Raw genomic sequence first — 21,246 nt, 5'->3', positions numbered from 1 at the left:
AGTCTTACATATTCAGGTTTGAGGTTTATTAACATTTTGGATTAAGAGAGAGCTGTAGTTGTTCAATAATACAATGAATCCACAAAAAACTAATTTCCTACTAATTGTGCACAGTGTATGTATTGTATTACCACATATTATTTTATTTATCAAACAAAAGTTTTTTGAGAGTTTTTTGAGATTTTTGAGAGTTATTTTTGTATTAATACATCTGACTTGAGCCTTTAAATGAGTCATTGTATTAGCTTGATTTGTTCCATGACTTGTTGTATGTGCAGGTTTACATGCACATGATCAATAAATGTATTTGTGACGCCACATTGTATCATGTCATTACAAGGTTTTTGCTTGTCAAACTGTAGGAAGATTGGATTCAGTTATTGAATACAAATCAAACAGAGTGAGATCAATTAGTTAATAAACCAATACAGTATTCATATTTGAGTGGGCCCCAGGCCACTTTGTACTTTAAAAAGAATATGGGCCCTGAGGTCATAAAGGTTTTGAACCCCTATTTCACTTGTTCCTTGTTTGTGTTGGACCCTCAAACAACTGCAACCACTGCTGCACTGACCATTGCGAGTCGATGTCAACCGACATTCGTTTGTGTAATGAAACATTGTACTGTTCATATATCAAGAGGTTCATTAATATATATATATATATATATATATATATATATATATATATATATATATATATATATATATATATATATATATATATATATATATATATTTACTTAAAGGCACATTTTCTGATTGCATTGCAGAAATGACAAAATAGTTTGCTAAGATATTTGTTTAGCCATTCAAAAACAGGTTAAGCCTCCCTGCCTATCATTAATGTTTTTTTTTTTTTTTAACCCGAGTGCTCTTTTTTTGTTTCTTACTTATCCACTTAGAAATGCCTGCACGCTCTTTCTACGAGTATCACCTCAAAATCCAGGCAACACAGTTTGACCCAGTAGTACTCGTGTCATTATTGAGCTCTCTGACTCAGTGGTTCCCAACTTGGGAGTCAGATTCACGGACAAAGATGCTTGATACCTCCATGGTGAGGGCAGCGCGACCAGGTCATGTTTGCGGGTTGCGGCACATTAAATAGCCGTGAGTTTTTTTTTTTCAGCGTGGAGAATACGATCTTTGGCGGGAGGGCGTGACTTAAGACCGAAATGAGTGACAGTCACGCTCAATGCGTGACACTTGAGAGCCCTGTAATTTCTAGATGAAGCATGGAGTAACGTCCCAGTATGACCTGATGCTTAGTGTTTAGCCAACAGAGGGCGCAAGGGGACCATTTATTGTCCAAGAGTTTGCTCCGACTATTAATTCTTGCTCACTATTTATTTGTACATAAAAACAAACATGGTATATCTTCACTGAAATTAATGTGACGAGCTTTAACAAGCTATCGTTAACGTTACAATACTGACGTACAGCTAGTGTATTTGTTGGAAGGCATGATCAGCGAGCTTTTTAATTCAACGTCAGAGCTAAGATTGGACTTCCTCGTCTTTGAAATTGAAGTCTCAAGGTAGTAAACTAGTAAATCTTATGGCTTACCTACACGGACCCAAACCGAACCAAACACGGAAACCCAACGCTCAAACTTTCCCTCAGCGAGAGACTCGCGGCGCGTCCGAGTGCCGCCGCCAACTGCTCGTGCGCGTGCGCCACTGTCACTGGCGTGCCGCCGCCTGGCAGAGAGAGACAGCTACAGCCAGCTCGCGGCATGTGGACCTGGACGAGGGGGTGCGTCCGTTTAACCAGCATCGATATCAGCACACACAGCCAGTCGGGGACTAGTCTTCAGCGCGGGGACAGCGTCGTGAGTTAGGAGAATGAGAATAGTGGATATCGTGTCTACTTGTAGGTACAGCGCAGCACGAGAAGGGAAGTCACTCCGAAAGGTAAGCAGCGACGACGGTTTGCTACTGAACGGTGGTGTCTCCACGCATAATACCGTGTCCTCTCCACTCACTATTCACTAACCAGCAAGCCTAACTAGTACGCAGGCCACTCGTTACATGTCGGATACATGTCTTTATCTGGTCCCTTTGTTTGTGTTTTACTACCTGTAATTACAACAACCTAGTCTCCGACGGTACTGATTGTAACGGCTGCTGCCGCGTGGACAGATCTGGGTGATATACGTTTAGATTGGTTTCCCGTGTGCACGTGATTTATAGAAATGGAGCATTGATGCTGGGGTTATGTTTTTTGTTGGTTCCGGGAACAGAAACATTTCCCATTTTTAAGAGGAGATCGCGTGGCGAGCTCGACGCACGTTAGTTCTCATGAGGCGCCTTATGTGGTAAGAACAGTGACCGAGCGCTTCTCGAGGGGGATTTCTGATATCACATCACTCTTCACGGGCTCTCCGGAATTTAAATGGCAGATAAACTACTGCGGCTAGGGTTGTAAGAAATGTGTCTATGATGGGATCCGCCTCTCTGACCTCTGTTTTCTGATTACCCACTCAAGTGTGTGTGTGTGTGTGTGTGTGTGTGTGCGTGTGTGTGTGTGTGTGTGTGTGTGTGTGTGTGTGTGTGTGTGTGTCAGTCTAAGAAGCTTTAAGTTTTGCATTTTAACTAATGCACACCACACGTAGCAGGTACAACACAAGTGTCATAACTAGGATCTGTACGTTGAATTTCTAAGAGAAAACGTGGTTCTCAGCAGGATTTCATCCCACACAGCCCCCAGCACAGACTACAGATGCTCAAGAGTCCAACCAGTGAGATACTGGTCTGTATGTGTCATGCCATGCGTGCCCCCCCCCCCCCCCTATTTTTTAAAGGGATAACTAGGCATCTCACTGGTTCATACATAGAGTGGGGGAGGTTGCAGTCAAAACTAAGTGAAAGATCTCCAGCAGGATTCATCTCTCATCCTCTACCAGATTTCTGGTGGTCATTGTCCTGTCATCTGGGCTTTTGTTTTCAATGTAATGTTGGCGATGTGCATGTTGCTAATACAAATGCACATTATCTTATGCAGTTCCCCACATTTAGAAATGCAATGCCATTAATTGGTGTACATCATTATTGTTTAGGAGGAAAGGGATATCCATATTGTTTTGTGCTCATGCATCTCTGCAGTCTGCACAGGCTCAAATCATCTATGTGCAATCAGTCCAGTCCTTTGAAAAGATTTGTTTCATGGGGAATTTTTTTTTTTTAGCTCTACACCCACACACCTATAGCATGGAGTGTTATGTATTTCTTCTTTTCAAATTGTTGCTATGTTCAGCATTCAGTGTGTGACTCTGCTTGTGGTTTGAGGAGGAAGCCCCACACACCGGAAAGGTGACAGCATGGTTGGTGTACTTTTGTGTTATGCGTAGCATGTGAGATGGCCACCCACCCATCCCTCAGTATGTCTTTCCACCTCCATTGTGTAACTCTCTCTGCTCTGTGTGCTGTGAAATGGTGAAATGGTGTGAAATGGTTTAATTTAATTTCCAAATTAAAGAAAAGCCTTAAACGTGTTGGTTTGCTGGAGAAGTTTGATCTTTGAACAGCTACATCCAGCTGGACAGTTTGACTTTTGGAAAATAATGGGTGCAATTTTAACTTTTATTTGGAAGAAAGCATTAAGGGACTTAAATGTGCTCTTGAACAATGATCTGACTGCCCTCTCCGATGCCAACAGGATGTGAACCACGTGTGAAGCAGAGCATGTGAGCTCTCATTTGTTTTGTATGCCTGTGAATGGGCCTCAGTCAGGAGCAGCAGCCTTTTTTTAGTACTCTGAGTTAGTACATTTCTTTTCATTTTTATACTGTAAATCACCACTTATCTCACTGCATGAGGCATCAAAATTGTCATTCCGGGATGAAAGCATTGCAGCAGTATAGCAAGTGATATGCTAAGGTTTGGTGAACAAAACTACTGATGAAAAACATCAATTCAACATGTTTTCATAGTTTTATCATTATCAGGCCACATTTGCATTTCCTGTAGGGTTTTTCTCATAACTCTTCCACAAGCAGCCTTCATTGTATTCTATTGTGATAATAGTATTTCAGTGGAGACAGATCAATAGCCTTTGTCTCTGTCTGAATAGGGGCTTTATGATATATGTCAAATGCTCGGTGTCACAAAACGCACCAGATACCGGAGCCTTTCGCCAACTATTAACAAGACAGAGAGGCCTTGCTGTGTGACTCATAAAATGTCCGTTCAGTGTTATCTAATGTCTTGGAATCATGTCATTTTCATATCTCTTCTTATTTTGGTCAGGGTCACAAGGTCCTGGAGCATATTTCAGCGCGCACACACACTGAGTGATAGTCAGGAGTACACACGGACAGGTCGTCACATTCACACCTACGTGCTATTTTCAGTTCCAGCTCAACAAACTTGTATGTGTGTGTGTGTGAACTGTGGGATCAGCCCTACTTGCTACATGAGGTGATCATCATACTGCACCACCGTGTGATGGTTCAATTGATTTGGGCTGTAGAGTTAGGCTCTGCCAGGAGCCGGTAAAAAATGTGCACAAAATGAAATTGTCTAAATTAGCAAAATCTATTCCCAACACGCTATCATTAGTAAAATTGAGGTCACACTGTTGAGACTGAAGATGTTACTCGTGCTGAGAACAGATCCACCACTGAGAAGATGAGGCTCTTTGGAAAAGTAGCCCATATAATTGTTTGACTTTTGGCATTTGTATAAAGGCTAAATTAAGCTGATTTGGAATTTCCCCTCTCTCTCTACTTTGTCTCTATTAGAGGTCACTTCAGACTTTCTTTCCCTCCAAATATTTAACCTCCTTCTGTTGTTTAATCAATTCAATTTCTTTCAAGTGTCAGACTGTTCACCTTACACGTACTATAATCCTCTCTTTCTGTGCATGTAAACATAATTTGAACATGAAAACCATGTCCACCAAATACCCCGTGGTATGTGTGCATCAGTGAACTTAGCATCATTTCTGTTGAGCTTTTGGCTGGAGAGCAGCAGGTGTGGACCTTTTTGAATGATTGAATCAGTGTAGCATTGCTGTGATGCGGTACGTTGCATCAGATCTCTGAAGGATCTAAAGCAGGGTTCGCAAAAGGATTTTTGAAAGTTTATAAGGATATTTTTTAAACTTTTTAAAAGATACAAGTGGGAATTTTTGAATAACATGACAGTAAGTGAGAGGCTGCATAACTTTCCTAAATATTGTACATTTCCTCAATGCATTTCTTAACCATGCATTATTGGTTGTTGACCTTCATATTGAAACATTTGTTTAATTTTCTACATTTAAGAACATAGTAATACTTGTTTGTAATATAGAGCAGTAGTTATTAAAACTAGATGAGAGCTTTTTTTCTGGCTTCCTATAATTCATTTGCAAGGAAGATGATCCATGTATAAGAATTTGGCTTTCTCAGCAGGGTCATGCGGTTTTGTGTTTAGACTGTTCCCTTAACATTCCTGTCCTCGTACCACCCCTTAGTAATGTGATGCCACTCTGGGAAACAAGGGCTCTCTGGCTGGCCTGAGACTCCCATCATCTCAAAGTTTGTGTGGTCATTGTTATATTTAGATACCCCGAGACAGCACTAAGGACCAGAGACAGTTCTCAGGCCGGGTCCGATGCCGGGTGAGGTGATGAAGAGCTCTCCTCCTCAGATTCAGACTTATTTCCTTTTGTTAGGATGGAGAAAAGGTTCAGTAATTTGGGATGCTGAGTGTTGTTGAATCTGTGATTATGTGCTCAGCTTTTGGAAAAAACGACATGGCAAAACGACAGTGGTAATCAAGAGTAAAGCAGGACAGAAAAGCCCCTTGGGGACAAAAAGCTATTCTCAGCCATGTGCTTTTTCCCCAGTCCCTGTGCGCTGGATGTTTCACCCATGGGTCACACAGTCTCTGTGTCGCTGCTATTTTCTATGCATAAACACAAATCCTACAGCCTACATCAGAATTGGAGGGAGACGAAGGAAAAAGAGACTCGGACAGCAAGAAAGACATGGAATCTCTTATTAAGGAGGCTTAGTGGCTGGCCATCAAGGCTTCCCAGCTGTTTTCCCTCTTTGGCCCAATTTGGTATTTTTCTTCTTTCTCTTCCTAAGTTAATTTTCTAGTTTACAGGGTTTCAATGGTCGCTTAAACCCAGTCAGTGGCACACTGTTTGCGATGCTTTGCTGTGAGTCAATAGCCACTATGTTCAATTCCTGAGAGGAACCACAAAGCTATAGGGAAACAATTGCCCATTGTCCATGCATCATCACACCTGCAAAACACATGTTTGGTAACATGGGCCTTCCACATTTCCACCCTTCTACTGTCCGGAGGCTGATGGAATTAAAGTGTCTGTTATTTTTACATACATGTGTCATTCACTATATGTGTAATGATATTTCATTATGGGCAACATGCTTGAAGATGGCAAACAAGTAAAAACCTGCTTTGTGTTTATTCTCAATTGTGCAGTGTTACTCAAGCCTACAGATTTGTCAGATTAACTGTATCTCTGAAGTTCCACCTGGACTCCATTCCTCCCTTTTTAAAGATAGAGCAAGCAGTTGAACGTCTCCTACCAGCCTACATAGAGTTCTTGTGGGGCAACTTGGTTATACCTTTTCTCTGATGGGCTCTCTTTTAGTATCATGCATTTGTTTTTAACTGCCAAATCAGTGTTGTGTTAAGGAGAAATTAACAAAAAGATCTGTTGAGGGTGGACATGACTGCAGTCTGCTGGATTATGTGAACCAGGGCAGGAGCTTCCTCACCAGCAAAAAGGACACATTAATCTGTAACATTTCTGATATGTTATACCATGCCCCTGCTGAAAATAGAAAAAAAACACCTCTTTGAGCAATCCTCATTTCTCTCCCTCACTCCCATTAAAACTGGAGCTCTGAAGCCATCTGGGACTTCTTCATGTGGAAATTAGAGCCATGTGGTTGCTTGTAAACCTCCTTCCTTTTTCTGAATTGAAATGATATACTTGTTCTCCCCAATCACCGCAGGCCTACAGCATTAAGCGAATGTAATGACTGGGATGATAACTCAGTGCATTGCGATACATCCTTTGAAGTTCATTGCCGTGAGTTTTGTGTTAGCAGTAACTACTGAAATGATTACCTACCAACACAGTTGCAAAAGCACTCATTTAATGAGGTTTATCACATCTTAAGATGGTCTCGTCTCGAGACAGAAAAGGACTGAATTATGCAAGTGAGGGGCATGTGATAAAATGTGTCTGTCAGAATGTAGCACTCTGTCAGTTTTAGATTTTTTAAAATGTGCATTTAAAAACAAAAGTTTTAAGAACACCCATTCATGAATGAGTAAAATAAATGGTATTTTGTCATCAGGTAATTTCAGTTAATCTCAGTCATTTTTTTTTACATCAAAAGATCTGGAAAATTAGCCCAAAAAAGAGCGGGGGAAAAAGCAGTATAGTATAGGACTATAAACATAGTGATAAGCGACACAGAAGCATGATTGGAAAGGCGCGACTATCTTATGCTCTGTGAGGTTAACCAGGTTGAATGAGTGCATGGTTCTGAGCTGGTCTGAACTCAGAGCCAGAGCGTCCTTTGGCTGACCACGCAGCATTGACTAATCATTCAGTGGTGAAATAAACCAAACATCTGTCGTCTTCTCCTTCGTTACGCCATCAGCAGTTTGCGAAGCTGGTTGGAGTGCCAACCACAAAGATGCTCTCTAAAGAATTTGATAAAATCTTAAAATGACCTTCCAAATTGGTTCCATGGTGTTTTAATGCAGTACCTGTCAGTAAGATGAAGACAGAATTGATTTCTGTTAGACTTTACACCCCCTGATGTAGTTTCACGTAATTGTTTCAGCTCAAGATGTCTGCCCACTGATACAGACACAAATACACACCCCTCACTATCAGTCTCGTGGCACTCACGTTACTCAGAGTTTCCATAGTTGACTACTGCCAGACTCTTCCTAATCTCAGGCTGTCGTTCTGATTTTGCTCTTATAATCCTGTGCCTTAACTCTCTGACTGTTGCCCAGATTAAGATCTATCATTCGCCAAAAGAAAGATGATTATGGAGAAAGGAAATGTAGAAGTTTATGTAAAAGTGGACATGTGCACAGTAAAATTGGGTAGAGCATAAGCAAATACAGCTGACTGTATGTTTTTTGAATTCACCACTAGAATTCATCAGTTCTGCTAATGAGTCTCACTTTCTCTTACTTTTTAAAATTTTTGGCACCCTAACTAACTTACTAGGCTTTAAATCGGCAAACAAAGTTACTCCTCAAAAGTATTTGTAATACAATGACTTAAATTATTCTTAAAATCTTAAGTATTTATGACTTTCTCCATGACACTTAAGGCCATGTGGGTCATAGCATGAAGATACAATATGTTTAGAGGTAGGACCTTTTGGCAATGAATCCATAATGGCGGCTTTGACTGCCACATCTCTGCTTAACACCATGGATGGATGTGATTCAGAGTGCTATGCAAGCTGTTTATGGTTACAACCGTGTACTGAGAACTTATATACGCAAGCTAGATTTAGAGCGCTATGTCATAACAGGAAAAGATGTCACCGAGACCTCAGGCTCAAGTCGTGTATCCTGTTAGCAAGCAGGTTATCAAAATGTTGCCATAGTGTTTTTTCACTGAAGATAAATTGTGCATTAGCTGTCTGCAACTCTGTCCCACAGTCCGCTCACTGTCTAAACCCTGGCTCTCATATCACTTTCTTACCACCTCTGCCTCACAACGCCTACAAGTGAAAGGATTGCAATATTTTAATATCGAAGATGTGAATGCATGTGTTGTGACTGGACTTTACTCTTATCTGAAATGTTCAGCATGTCTACTGGTACTTAAAAGCTGTGAGTAATTTACATCTAAAATTAATGTCTTTCTTGCTATATTTGTCCACACTCCGGTACACGCAGTCCCCCAGGTGTTACGTTTAACTGTATTTGTAAGATCTCTCTCCCACTCATAAACCTCTTTGCTGCTTACTCCCTTTCTTCTCCAGCTTCCATCAGTGTGACACTCTGCTCTCTGCTGCAATTAGCCACTTTTTCTAGCCACCACTTGAAAATAGCTGTTCAAAGTAAATTTCTTTGCACCAACCACAAGATGTAATGCCCTTGAAGGTTCGCCCATTGAGAGGCCCTCAGCTGTGTTGGTGACTCACAAGCAAAATAGCAGTAGTGTTGAACTGACCACCTTTGGGCATTACTCATGTATTTCTTGCTGAGTCCAAGTCTGGATCATTTGAAGCTTTGTCTATAAAAGGGTTTTTCTTGGTTAGAGTGAGACCTGTTTTGCTGCCGTACTCTTGTCGCAGTTCTTATTGAACCTGTTGTTAAAGGAGTGGCGGTCACTGGTTTCCTTTTCTTCCTGACCCCAACACAATACTATCAGCAGTCTGAAGACTCAACACAGGAAGTAAGCAGCTGGAACCTAAAGATGAAGCATAACAGTCACTAGTGATTGAAAAATAGTTCACAATACCCCACGTGCAGCTTGAATGGAAAACTTATCTTTCAGAATCACATGACTAACTTCAAGGCTCATGCTCAGCCTTCAAGTTAGTCACGTTTTGCTTAGGACAGTCTCACAACTCTTGGCAGCCATGTATGGCCATACCATGCTCTGTGAAAAATATTCATCTGTGAAATGACAATTGTAGCTCAAAGAAAATACAAGGTTATTTCATGATAACGATGACCAGCTGCATAAACACAGCCCTAATTATTGGTTTGACCTTTATAAGTATTTATAACCTTTGTATGTCTTGAAATAACCAGCAGGCACAAACAGGAGTTTAACAATAAGTTATGGGGAAATCACTTTGAGACTTAATACTTTCAATCCTTAATATTTCCCTAATTTCTACTTTTAGATTAAAGGATTAGAGTCATGTTGATGGTGCCGCTTTCAGCTGTAAACTCTGTTGAGAAAGATATGCTGATGGCTAGAAAAACTGAAATAGTTTTGACTTGAAATGAACAAGAAAAAAGAAATTGTAACAGGAAAGCTGATTTCCTGAGAAAACAGCAGAGGCCATTTGTTCAGTGTTCTGGTTTCACTGGCCACCTGTTAGAAAAGAGACTCAGCTGTTGTTTTGATGGAGAAGACTGGATGCCGGGCCTTTGGGGGTAAAATTTATATGGCAGAAGGACTTAGCCCTGATGAAAAGCGTAAAATAAAGCCTCAGTTTTACCTTCTCACTCCCTATCCTGTGCACTTTGCTTATCTCTTTTATTTAACGTTTCACATGAAATGTTTTGTCTTCAGCATAAAGGTCTGTGGTGAAACGTTAAATGGTCTCCGTGTGAAGTAGCAGGTGCCACACCCCTGTTGCTGCAAGGCATTTCAGACATGCATAGTGCCTGAGGCCTCAGCCGGCTACACATGTTGTTGACCGTCAGTGAAAGTATTCCTCAGTCAGGGCATTTGTTGCATTGGGCTCTTCTGTAGGGTTTGACTTCTAGCCTGTGACAACAACTGGCAAATAATTAAATTAATAATGTTTATTGTTATGTTAAAGATCATCTTACAAATGTAACTTTTATTTAAATTGTCTTATCTTGGTCATCTGTCTAGCATTTAAGGTTTAAGCGTGATGCCAAAGGCTTTGTTTTCTACCTTGTTGCTTAAAATAAAGACAATAGCAGGTGTTTTTTTTCACCAGATGCTACAGTAGGGTTTATATACGTTTCTTTCTCCTGGCATATTTATCATATCCAAATATCACTTTGAGATGCTGGTCTTGCAAATGAGAGATGAGACTTATTCAGCCCTGACAACTGCAAAACAGCCGAGCGCGCTGCCAGAGCTCATCAGCTCCAGAAGGCTTGAGGCAGGCTTAGAGAACCAGACTGGGGTCAGGGAGGGGTTATACTGCGAGGTGGGGTGGGGGGCTCCAGGACCATCAGAGTTTTGGTCTCATCAGGGACTCAGGCCTCAGTGGTCCACATCTCTGTTTCTTTCCGCTTGGGCTCAGGTCAGTCTGTCGCTTTCCTGCCTCTGTATTGCATTATGAGTTGGTAACAGTTTGGACACGCAAATGCACACGCACACGCAAATGCACACGCACACGCACACACACACACACACACACACACATACACACGCACACACACACACACACACACACACACACACACACACACACACACACACACACACGAGACAAAGACCCATGGCCATGACTGTCACTCTGCGTCACACTTTATACATGCCTTAAATGACCCACTGGCCTACTATGTCTTCTTGCGATTAACACTTTGGAATAACACACACATCCATAAACATGTTCTTTATGTACTTTTTCCATTGGTTTGACATTAAAAGTGATTGTTAATCACAAAGTAATACACGTGTCTGAGTCCGGAAAAGGGGGTTATTGTTTTTTTTTAGCCACATTATTTTTGCATTACAAGATCAAGGATGGGGGGAAAGGTTGAGAGACTTAGTCCAAATTGGTCTGTTACACACGCAGTCTGACCTGAGCTTAAAAAAAAATTATCAGCTGAAATTTAGAAAATTTTGGAAGATGAAGAACAATCTACTTTTTTTTTAAAGCCTTAAACAGCCAATGACAATCACATGTCAGCAACAAAATCGGGTCGAACATGAGGATATAAGTTTTCATGCTTTCCAGTGTTTTTTTTTTCTGTATGCTATTTGAAACAATTTTCATATCAATTGTAACAATTCTTTTTTTCTCATTTTGAATACCCAACCAAGTGAGTTGTAAAGAGCATAAATACACAAAAAGCAGAATGTTCATTGTATCACTAATTATAACTTTAGTTCACACTGAGAAACTGTGACCTCAAGCTGAGGTTTAGCACTTTGTCCGCTGAAGCTTTGGCCACACTAACGGGAAGTAGCTAACGTCCATGAAGCTGCGCCAGACTCCAGCCTGCTCCGTACAATCTGTACTTTTAAAGAGCAATAATTTGTATGATTTGTCAGATGTGTTACTGATCTTTTTTGGGGTTTGGTGATGGATAAGTGAGTAAGAAAGTTTGTAATAATGAGCTAACATCTTGGTGAGAAGTGCGGAAAGGAGGCCATTGTGTCATCTTTTTCAACTTCGGGGATATGATGACACCGCCTCAAATGATGTCTGTTCTGTGTACCACCACTGGCATTAAGTATTCACATCTGCAGGCCTGTCAGAACCCATTTAACAACACTGAGTGTTCATTAGTAACACTGAAATCTTTCCAGCTTAGCACTGATATGTAGTTGATCTGCACTCTGACCTCGGCTTAAAAAGAAGATTTGTTGTTCACATCTTTATAAACTCTGCTATCTTAAAAGGGTTTTGCTACTGTTATCAGTCAAGTGTGTGATCATGTCTCCATATCCCGCACCAACAACCAGCAATAAATCAACAAACGCCATTATTTTATAAACACTAATACTCTGTCACATTAAAATGGTTTATGCCAATTCTGATCGTCATGAATGCCATTTGTGTTTGCCTCCATCTAGATTTTGACATGAAGAAGGACATAGACACATTGATAGCAGAGGAACGCACTGAAATCATCTCTAAATATGACAAGGTAAGTGCGTGCTAAGGAATACCATCAATCTAATCTAATGATGACAATCCTTATATATTTATTATAATCAGAAATATTGCACAGAATCAACGACTTGTCATGGCCCAGCTGTAGCCATAGCTGACCATTTTGCTGAAGTTTCTTTGGATTTCAACCATGGTGTAATATGGCTCATGAAAGCCTTCATAGATGGTTTAATCTAAAAAGTAAACTCATGATTCTTTGGAACATAATATTTCCTCTAAGCAGGACATCAACGGTGCATCTACATCACGCATCAAAACAGGGGAGTTGAGCTGAGTGAGGCTCTGAGTGGTGCCTGCAATGTGTGAACCCAAAGTAGATTAATTACAACAGGAAGTGGAAATGATCAATTAATACTAGGAATGATCAATTAATGGCAGCAACTTTAGTGTGTGTGTGTAGTTTACAAACCAGGGTGAAAACACTTTTAAACGATGAGGAAAAGGGAACTACACGTTAAAGAGAAGATGGTGTTTAGTCTAGTTTTGATAAAGTATTTTATCACTGTTTACTGTTGCTGTGCACATAAGCACCACCATAGGTCATCGCTAAACTGTTTATTTCGTATAATAGGAAATATGGTTTTGGTTGTTTCAGGGCAGACAGGAGGGTATCAACATTGACCCATGGGAGGATGCTGACTACAGCATCTATAAGGTTACCGACCGCTTCGGCTTCCTGCAGTAAGTTACCCGACTTAATGCTCTGACAGCTTCTTTATAGTTATTTCAATTCTAAGTGAACACCTTTGTTTACATATATATCATCATTCTTCCTCCCTTTCTCGTATCTTATCTTTCTCACATTATGTTGATGTATTATATTAGTGCTGAACTCTGATTATCCTCTCATTGTCCAGACTTCTAATACATTCAGTGTATCTCTGCTTTTTCTCTCCAGTGAGGAAGAGCTGCCGACACCCAGTGCGCTTGAAGAGAAGGTAGCAATTTTTAACCTGCATACGAAGTTCAGATTTTGACCTTGCATGTCATTATATTTATGCCCTTTTACATATGTGTATTTATCTTTCCTCTCCCCAGCAAAAGCATCAGGAGATGGAGCGAGTGGATAAATGGCTGAAGATGGTGCAGAAGTGGGACAAGTACAAAAACAGTGAAAAGGTGTGCAACTCCATACTAGTGGAGAAAATGGTAGAGAGCCCTGAATTAAAACTGATTGTTGGCATATCCAACGCAACTATTTGATGTGTTATTTCCGCTTTTGTTTTCCATTTCCTTTTTAACCACAGTGTATTCCCTTAACCCACTCCTCTCTGGTCTAGATAGTTAAAGCAAACGTGACGAGTCCTTGTCATTCCAGAGAGCTAACTGGACTGCATTCCATAAAGCAGCATTCATACGTGACCCGTGATGTCTTGCGTGTTTCAGTTGGTGAAGCGTGTGTATAAAGGCATCCCTCTGCAGCTGAGAGGTCAGGCCTGGGCCTTGCTTTTGGACATAGAGAAAGTCAAAAAAGATAACAACGGAAAATATGAGGTATGAATCTTGAAAGGGAGGAAAGTCCATCTAAAATACAGACTGTGAAATTCTAAATTGCTTTTACAATAAATTCTTTTTTTCTATCCTCCAGAGAATGAAGCTTCAGGCTCGTGATTTCTCCACAGAGATCAAACAGATAGATCTGGATGTGAACAGAACCTTCAGGAACCATATCATGTTCATGGACCGCTTTGGAGTCAAGTGAGTTCCTAGCTTCACTTCACAGAAAGCTGCATTGAACGGCTTGTATTTCAGTTCATCTTGCAAACGCACTACTAACGTTACTTCGGATCAAGTACAACTACTTCTATGACCTTTAGCCTGTAAAATCATTGACACAGTTTAGATAGTTTTCTTAACTATTATCTTGAACCCTTTTTGTGTCTCCAAAGTTCTTGTTTATATTTTCTTCCTCACCTCCCATGGTCAAGTTTTCCCTTAAGTTTCTACAGAAAGTGACCTCTGGCTTAAATTCTGTGGCAACCCTGACACACGCACACACACGCACACGCACAAAGCGGTGGTTTCCTCCTCTGTGTTTTATTAGCCTTCCTGTCAGTGCATGAAACCCCACAGGAAATGGCTTTCATACAGAAATGTGCACCGACATTAAGTGTACATGAATATAATAAAATTTGCCCACATCGATAGAATGCTAATATATTAAAAACATACATTAAATGATCCTCAGATCACAGTTGTGAGAAACAACTGTGATCTGAAAGCTACTTTGTTTGTCATTGTCAGTTTAATTCACACAGAATGTGAGGCAGAGGTTTCTCCTCTTGTTCTTTGTAACGTACTTCCCCTTTAATTCAAAGCCACTGAGTCCAAACAGACCAAAACAACGCTCCATCCTGCTTGGCTGCTCACTCCTTCCCTGCAGGTCAACAGCTGTCTCACTCACACCGAGACACTGACAGCTATTTCAAGCTGCTTTTCCTGTCTCTGTCTGTAAGACATGTATTTACGATGGAGGCATGGAGGGGAGACATCCTCTCTCGTCTACGTTATTTTGTTAATGCCCACTCAAATGAAATACACACACAATAGCTGCCTTGGTTCACTGTCGGAAACAGTTGAGACTCCAGATGTTATCAACCACACAGCATGCGACCAAGTGGTCATAAAAACTGTATAGAAGATCTCTCTATTGATCCCTAAAAACATAAATTCAGAAAAATGTGTGTGCGGGGGGCTTTTTTTTCCGTTAATCCAGCATCTAGATCACAAAAACCTTTCACACACACCCTTCATTAATACTTGAAAGCAAAGCTAGATGGCTCAAGTGTAGGACCACTGGGTGGAGGGACAGACTATATACACACACAGAGACACACACAAACACGTATACAAACACTACTAGGATGATACAATGCAGCCAGGCGTCCTCAGCTTTCAGAAATCTTTGCAGCTGTGCTGATTGATGGAGTTAATTTGGGGATGAGGTGGTTGAGAAATCATTATTAATGTGGCCTCTGGGAATTTTCATGGAATAAACTCCACTGCACTCAAACACACTGTTTCAACTTGCTCAATTGTTGCTAAGGAACCACTTCCTCGTTTTAACCGGTGGTTTCTCTGTTCCCTCTTTAGGCAGCAGGCACTGTTTCACGTACTAGCAGCTTACTCTGTCTATAACACGGTAAGTGTGGTTGTGTATACAGAAGTGCAGTTGTATGCCTGGGTGTGTATGTGTTACATAATATGGAGGAGCATTGTGTACACTGGCTGCAAAGCAAAAGCAGCATGTCAGTGGTGCAACAGTTCATGAAGTGTGGTAGTTTTCATACAGCAAAGATAAGCCTGAGGACTCTAAACCCATCTGTTCCCATTCTTGTTTTCAAGCCTTTGGTGAGATCTTTTATTTATGAGTGTGGTGCTCCCTGAATGTACAGCAACCCAGTGTAACAGTCAGACCACCAATGAGCCCACATCCGTAGTCGGCACTCTCATTGTTGGGCCAGGTTCTCCTTTGACATCATTGAGCAGGCAAGGAAAGAAACACTGTCAGATACATTGTTAAAAATGACATGCATATGATTTATTCCACTTAAAGAATTGATTTGTCATAATAGCCAAAACCAAACGGGTTATCTTTTTTGTTTCACAACATGTATTTGTCCTTGCTATAAATAGTTTGAAATGTAGTTTCAAACTATTTTCCGATGCAGGTCGGACATAATGATGATTACTTGCGTCATGTGTGTATCATAACAAATTCATGTGGATTAACTGATGTATGAACATTCTCGTGTAAGCACAGATTGCTGCCGTCTGCTTGGGATAGAAATATTACAGTACATTACATCTCTCCACAAATGAACACAGTCAGTTTTTCTGATTGGGCTCCGTCGTCGGTTCCTGCGCGATAGAGGTGGTTGAGTCGGAGGAAACGGGCATGTGCTGTTCCCTTTTTTCCTTTTCCCCTTTTCCCCTCTTCACACACTGCTCAGAAGAAACTGGGTCAGTAGAAGAGAGCGAGAGAGGGAGGGGGTGTATGTGTTTGTCTTTTGCCTACGAGAGGATACAGAAGAATGCAGAGAATGTGTAGTTTAACCTCAGTGAAACCGTGAATATGTTTTCTGTGTTTCCTTGAAAGGATGCTTTGGAATGACCATTTAAGGCTGCACGATAAATCGGCCTTAATATGGACAGATACCAAGTGTGTGTCTAGTTTTGTGTATTTGTGCTTGCCAAGGGCAATGTGTTTAGCGTAAATCATTGAATCATTGCGGTGTCAAATTGGCGCTAATTCAAGTTGAAGACATGACATTACTGAGAATGTATTTTGGGCTTCAGTAAATATTTGAACAACTTTTGGTAAAAGTGTTTATAATACTGTAGCTGCATGTACAGTAGGTCCTTGTCTGCGGCGTGTAGACACACATACACAGTCTGGCTTCAGACCACATCAGACATGCAGGTGCACTCGTGCCTCGGCCGCTGTGTGTGTGCATGCTCTATTAAATTATGAATAATCCCTCTCATTTACCCATCCTGTTAAATCGAACGCGTCTGTGTCCCCCAGGAGGTGAGCTACTGCCAGGGGATGAGTCAGATCGCTGCCATTTTGCTCATGTACCTGAATGAGGAAGATGCCTTCTGGGCTCTGTCCCAGCTCCTCACCAACAGCAAGCACGCCATGCATGGTGAGAGACAGAGGAAGAATTGAGCTCATTATATTTGACCTATCAAATATAATAATGCTTCTTATTGAAAATGACAAGTGCGTGTAATTTATAAAACTGTAACCCAATCAGCACGTGCTTACTCGGTCATGTGCTCATGTACACGTTCACAAACACAATCTCTAAATGTGCATAATATTTGTATAAGAGAAGTAGGAGAAATTGCCTTTATTATTAAGTACGTAGCTTTAAGAGCTGTAAACACAAATGTTTATTTCTACGTCATATGGGCCTTTTCAATTGATTTCTTTTTTTTTTTACATTTAGTTTGACAACTTTTAGCATTTTTGTATGATATTGCAACAATATTGACTGTATAGAAACATAGGTTTACGTAATTTCTTATTTTCTAAAACCAGTTTTCATGTTGAAAGCAAAATTGTTCTTAGTGAGGCAAGGGTGGAAATACTTTTTCATTTGTAAATATCAAGTTTTGACAATTTTTTTATTTTCTATTATGCTAGGGTTCTTCATCCCAGGATTTCCCAAACTGCATCGTTTTCAGGCTCATTATGAGCTGATCCTCTCTAAAATGCTGCCAAAGCTGAAGAAACACATGGTAAGTTAAAGTACATCTGTACGACTGATTATTTTTGTACATGCTGAGGTCACGGGTTGCAGTCAGTTTATTTGGGTCATTTCTCATCATTTGTAATTTATGTTGCAAAAGGCCACATGTTCAGAATGTTACTGCAAGTCCAAGAGTCTGACCTGGAAAGTGAGATTTATAACTGGGAACAGATTATGTGGAGCAACGTCCTATAGAGACTATTCCTCATTAATTCCTTCCCCACAGGACAAGGAGCAGATGACAACAGGAATTTACACCACCAAATGGTTTTTGCAGTGCTTCATTGATAGAGTGAGTATTTTGATTCTCTAAAGAACGCAAACTGCAGTCATCTTCTTCCCTGTATGTATCTACTAGTGCCAGACATATCGCATTGAAACTCATTAATCAGTAGATTCTGTTGAACATGGAACTACATCTGGGCTTGTTTCTATTATTTTTTAATCTGCTGCTGTGCGTCTTACATAACAGACCCCGTTCACCCTTACCCTGCGTTTATGGGACATCTACATAATGGAGGGCGAGAAGACGCTAACTGCCATGGCTTATACGACCCTTAAGTTACACAAGAGTGAGTATGAGGATGATTGTGTTACCTCTCGTGCAGTGCTGAACAAGTCAAACCAGTCTCATGCCCACATACAGCCATGGCTGCTGTTGCTATACCAGTGAGTGTAACATCGCATGCTGCCTCTCGCTTGGCTGCCTCCTAACTGGCTTACATAATGCAAGTGGGCAGTTGCTGTGGAGAAGAATCAAAAGCTGACTTTTCATTGGCCGACCTGCACGAGCATCACCTTAGCGCAATTGCATTTTTTTGACGGGCCACTTCTTTACTTTGGGTCTTAAAGTTAGGCCCGTGTTGAAGTCTTTTAACAATATCATTTATATTTAAGGTTCATATCACAGAGTTTACTTGATGTGTAACCTCCATAGACTAACATCACCCATTCTATGAGCTAACATTGTGTGTGTGTGTGTGTGTGTGTGTGCGTGTGTGTGTGTGTGTGTGTGTGTGTGTGTGTGTGTGTGTGTGTGTGTGTGTGTGTGTGTGTGTGTGTGTGTGTGTGTGTGTGTGTGTGTGTGTGTGTGTGTGTGTGTGTGTGTGTGTGTGTGTGTCCAATCAGAGCGCCTGCAGAAGCTTCCATTAGAGGACCTGAGGGAGTTTCTTCAGGAGCAGGTAGCAGTTTCTTTCTTCCTGCCTGATGATGTGGTTGTGGAACAGTTACAGGCTGCTATGTCTGAACTCCGCAGTAAGAAGTTGGACCAACCTCCTCCAGGTGAAGTTGTTTTCTTTTACTCTTTTATCAAGATAAAGCTACATTTTCAACCTAAAGTAACACTATGTTTAAAGTTTCCCTTTTGTTGATATATTCCCTATCCTATTCACATTTCCTTCTTCATTTTTTTTTTTTTTTAGCCAAGTCAGAAGAGCAGCCAAAGAAACCTCTGGGTCAAGAGAGACCAGTTCTCCTTCGGCCTCTGCAGCCTGACTCTCCTCTAGAGGTCAAAGTAAATCCGCAACCCCCAAGCCAACCCAATACAGAAGCCCAGCAAACAGACGGCATAACCCGACACCAGACCCCTTCTCCTGCGGAGCCCCAGGACTCGAGAACTCCTCCTCTGCCTTCACCTGTCCCGGTTGTAGTCCACACTCAAGGAACACCTTCTCCTTTGAGGCATTGTAGAGCACCTCCCTTACCTCCAAAAACCCACAAACCCTGTGCTGAGGTCGGATCGGACAGAGATGTAAATGCGTTGCTTCCAGAGGTTAGCCAGACCGAAGATGTCGGAAAACAGGATGACCAGCCTGGACACCCTGAGACCCAGGAAGAGCCGATGGATTGGCCTCCACCTTACGAGCCTCCTGCTTTGGAAGCTCTTGCTGTGCAAACTGTGGAGGAGATCATGGACCTTCCAGATCTGCCACCTCCACCTTTATTTTACACTGAGCAGAATGACCAAAAGCGTCTGGATAGTGAATCATCCTGCCTAGGGACCGGGACGGGCCCAGAGTCTCTTCGGTGCTCTCCTTCTCCTCGCTCAGCCTCACCCCATGTCACTCAAATGAAGCTATTGCCAAACCCACGCCCAAAACTATGCCCTAAACCACCCATGTCGCTTCATCACGCACAGAAAGAAAGTCCTCCCTCAAAGCCTTCCGCTCAACGTGCCTTCACCTCCTCCTCCTCTCCCAAACTTCCTCCCCCTAAGCCAACCAAGTTCCCAGTCTCTCTCTACGTGCCGGTGACCACTGGAGACCGACGGCCCTCCAACTGCTCCCAGTATGACAACCTTTCTGAGGCCGATGAAGACGACCGCTTCCTGGAGAGGCTGCTGGGCTCCACACCTGAGGAAATTCCAAGCAACGCCCCACACACCACTGGCGGAGATTATGACCCTGCTCTCTACCCTCTGCCTCCACCTCCTGTGTTCATCCCTCCTTCGCCCTCGCTGTGCGGCCTCCCTAGTTTGCCTCAGGAGCCAGAATATGAAGGAGAGGAAAGCTGGGTGGAGGACTCCATCATCCCCCCTCCTCCAGCTAATTTTGCTGACAGACTCACACCCTTCCAGCGAAGTGCTGCCAGCTGTTCAGACACACACAGAGCCACCTCGCCCGGTTACTCTAAGCCTTTCTCTCGGGCCCCCAGGGACCATTCTGCTTTCCCAGCACCACTGTTGTACACCGGGTCTCCCCCAGGCCACTCCAAGCCCTCGGGACTGTCCGCAGTAGGAGTGCCCTTGGTCCAATCCAGCCCTGACTTTTGCAGGATGCCTCCAGGTGGTCAGCAACTGCCCAAATCAGTGACCTTTTGAAGTTACCACTTATTTTTGAAGTGTCACCAATAGTATGCCAATATGATTAAAACTGTCTGTTAATGCTTGATTAGTTTTCAAAGCCATTTAAGAGGTGAAAGGCCAGTAGCTTTCGTGTGTGTCTGTGTGGTTTGTTTGTTTGCGTGAGAGCGAAAGTGAAAGAACTCTTTCCATTGATGTACAAATGCATGTGATACCTGCACCTTTTTTGGTAAGGGCAGTTAACTTTTCTATGTGTCAAGCTTCTATTTAAAATTGCCGTCTGTTACATGTTTCTGTTTGCTGCATAACGTGAGCGCATTTAAGGACCTGCTTTCGTTCCACCGTCGCTTCATCGCCAGTTCATTTTGTTCCAACAGAAGTGTCTTAACCTGATCGCAGTGCACTGAGGCTAGCGACTCTAGCACAAGGGCTTTTGAGGCTGCAGAGTAAGGTCATCTTTGCTGGAGCACCCAAAGCCCAAACATTTATACTGCTTTTATGGTAAACTGTGAGCTGGCGAATGCCTCTTAACGGTTTATACAACTGTAATGGCTAACTGTTCATACGACGCAGTTTCTTTAATGTATCTAAAGGTAAATGCTTGATTAAACCATTTTCTACCAA

General features: G+C 41.8%; 2 protein-coding genes across 3 annotated transcripts in view; one reads left to right on the top strand and one right to left on the bottom strand.

Moving 5' to 3' along the window:
* cpt1ab (carnitine palmitoyltransferase 1Ab (liver)) overlaps positions 1-1,717 on the bottom strand; it is a 22,333-nt gene extending 20,616 nt beyond the window's left edge. For both annotated transcript variants that reach the window (XM_068603038.1, XM_068603041.1), the window contains exon 1: positions 1,566-1,717. The gene's annotated coding sequence lies outside the window, so the exon portion shown is untranslated. The remainder of the gene's footprint in view (positions 1-1,565) is intronic.
* On the top strand, positions 1,644-21,246 carry si:dkeyp-19e1.3 (USP6 N-terminal-like protein). The gene is made up of 14 exons (XM_068603037.1): positions 1,644-1,912; positions 12,465-12,538; positions 13,160-13,245; positions 13,463-13,502; positions 13,603-13,683; positions 13,951-14,058; positions 14,153-14,262; positions 15,658-15,706; positions 17,093-17,213; positions 17,717-17,811; positions 18,049-18,114; positions 18,295-18,394; positions 18,951-19,103; positions 19,244-21,246. Exons 2-14 carry the CDS (start codon positions 12,473-12,475, stop codon positions 20,638-20,640), a joined length of 2,472 nt encoding a protein of 823 aa, XP_068459138.1. The 5' UTR covers positions 1,644-1,912; positions 12,465-12,472; the 3' UTR covers positions 20,641-21,246.

The sequence above is a fragment of the Clinocottus analis genome, unplaced genomic scaffold (assembly GCF_023055335.1).
Source record: "Clinocottus analis isolate CAN_PGR_092001 unplaced genomic scaffold, fCliAna1.0.p SCAF_6, whole genome shotgun sequence".
Taxonomy (NCBI): domain Eukaryota; kingdom Metazoa; phylum Chordata; class Actinopteri; order Perciformes; family Cottidae; genus Clinocottus; species Clinocottus analis.
Note: the sequence above shows the minus strand (reverse complement) of the source record. Positions and strands in the feature narration are given on the sequence as shown.

Coding starts and splice junctions, on each gene's coding strand:
- si:dkeyp-19e1.3 (XM_068603037.1), top strand. CDS start 12,473: ATGAAGAAGGACATAGACACATTGATAGCAGAGGAACGCACTGAAATC. Junction 13,246..13,462: donor GACCGCTTCGGCTTCCTGCA/GTAAGTTACCCG, acceptor TTTTCTCTCCAG/TGAGGAAGAGCTGCCGACAC. Junction 17,812..18,048: donor CAAAGCTGAAGAAACACATG/GTAAGTTAAAGT, acceptor CCTTCCCCACAG/GACAAGGAGCAGATGACAAC.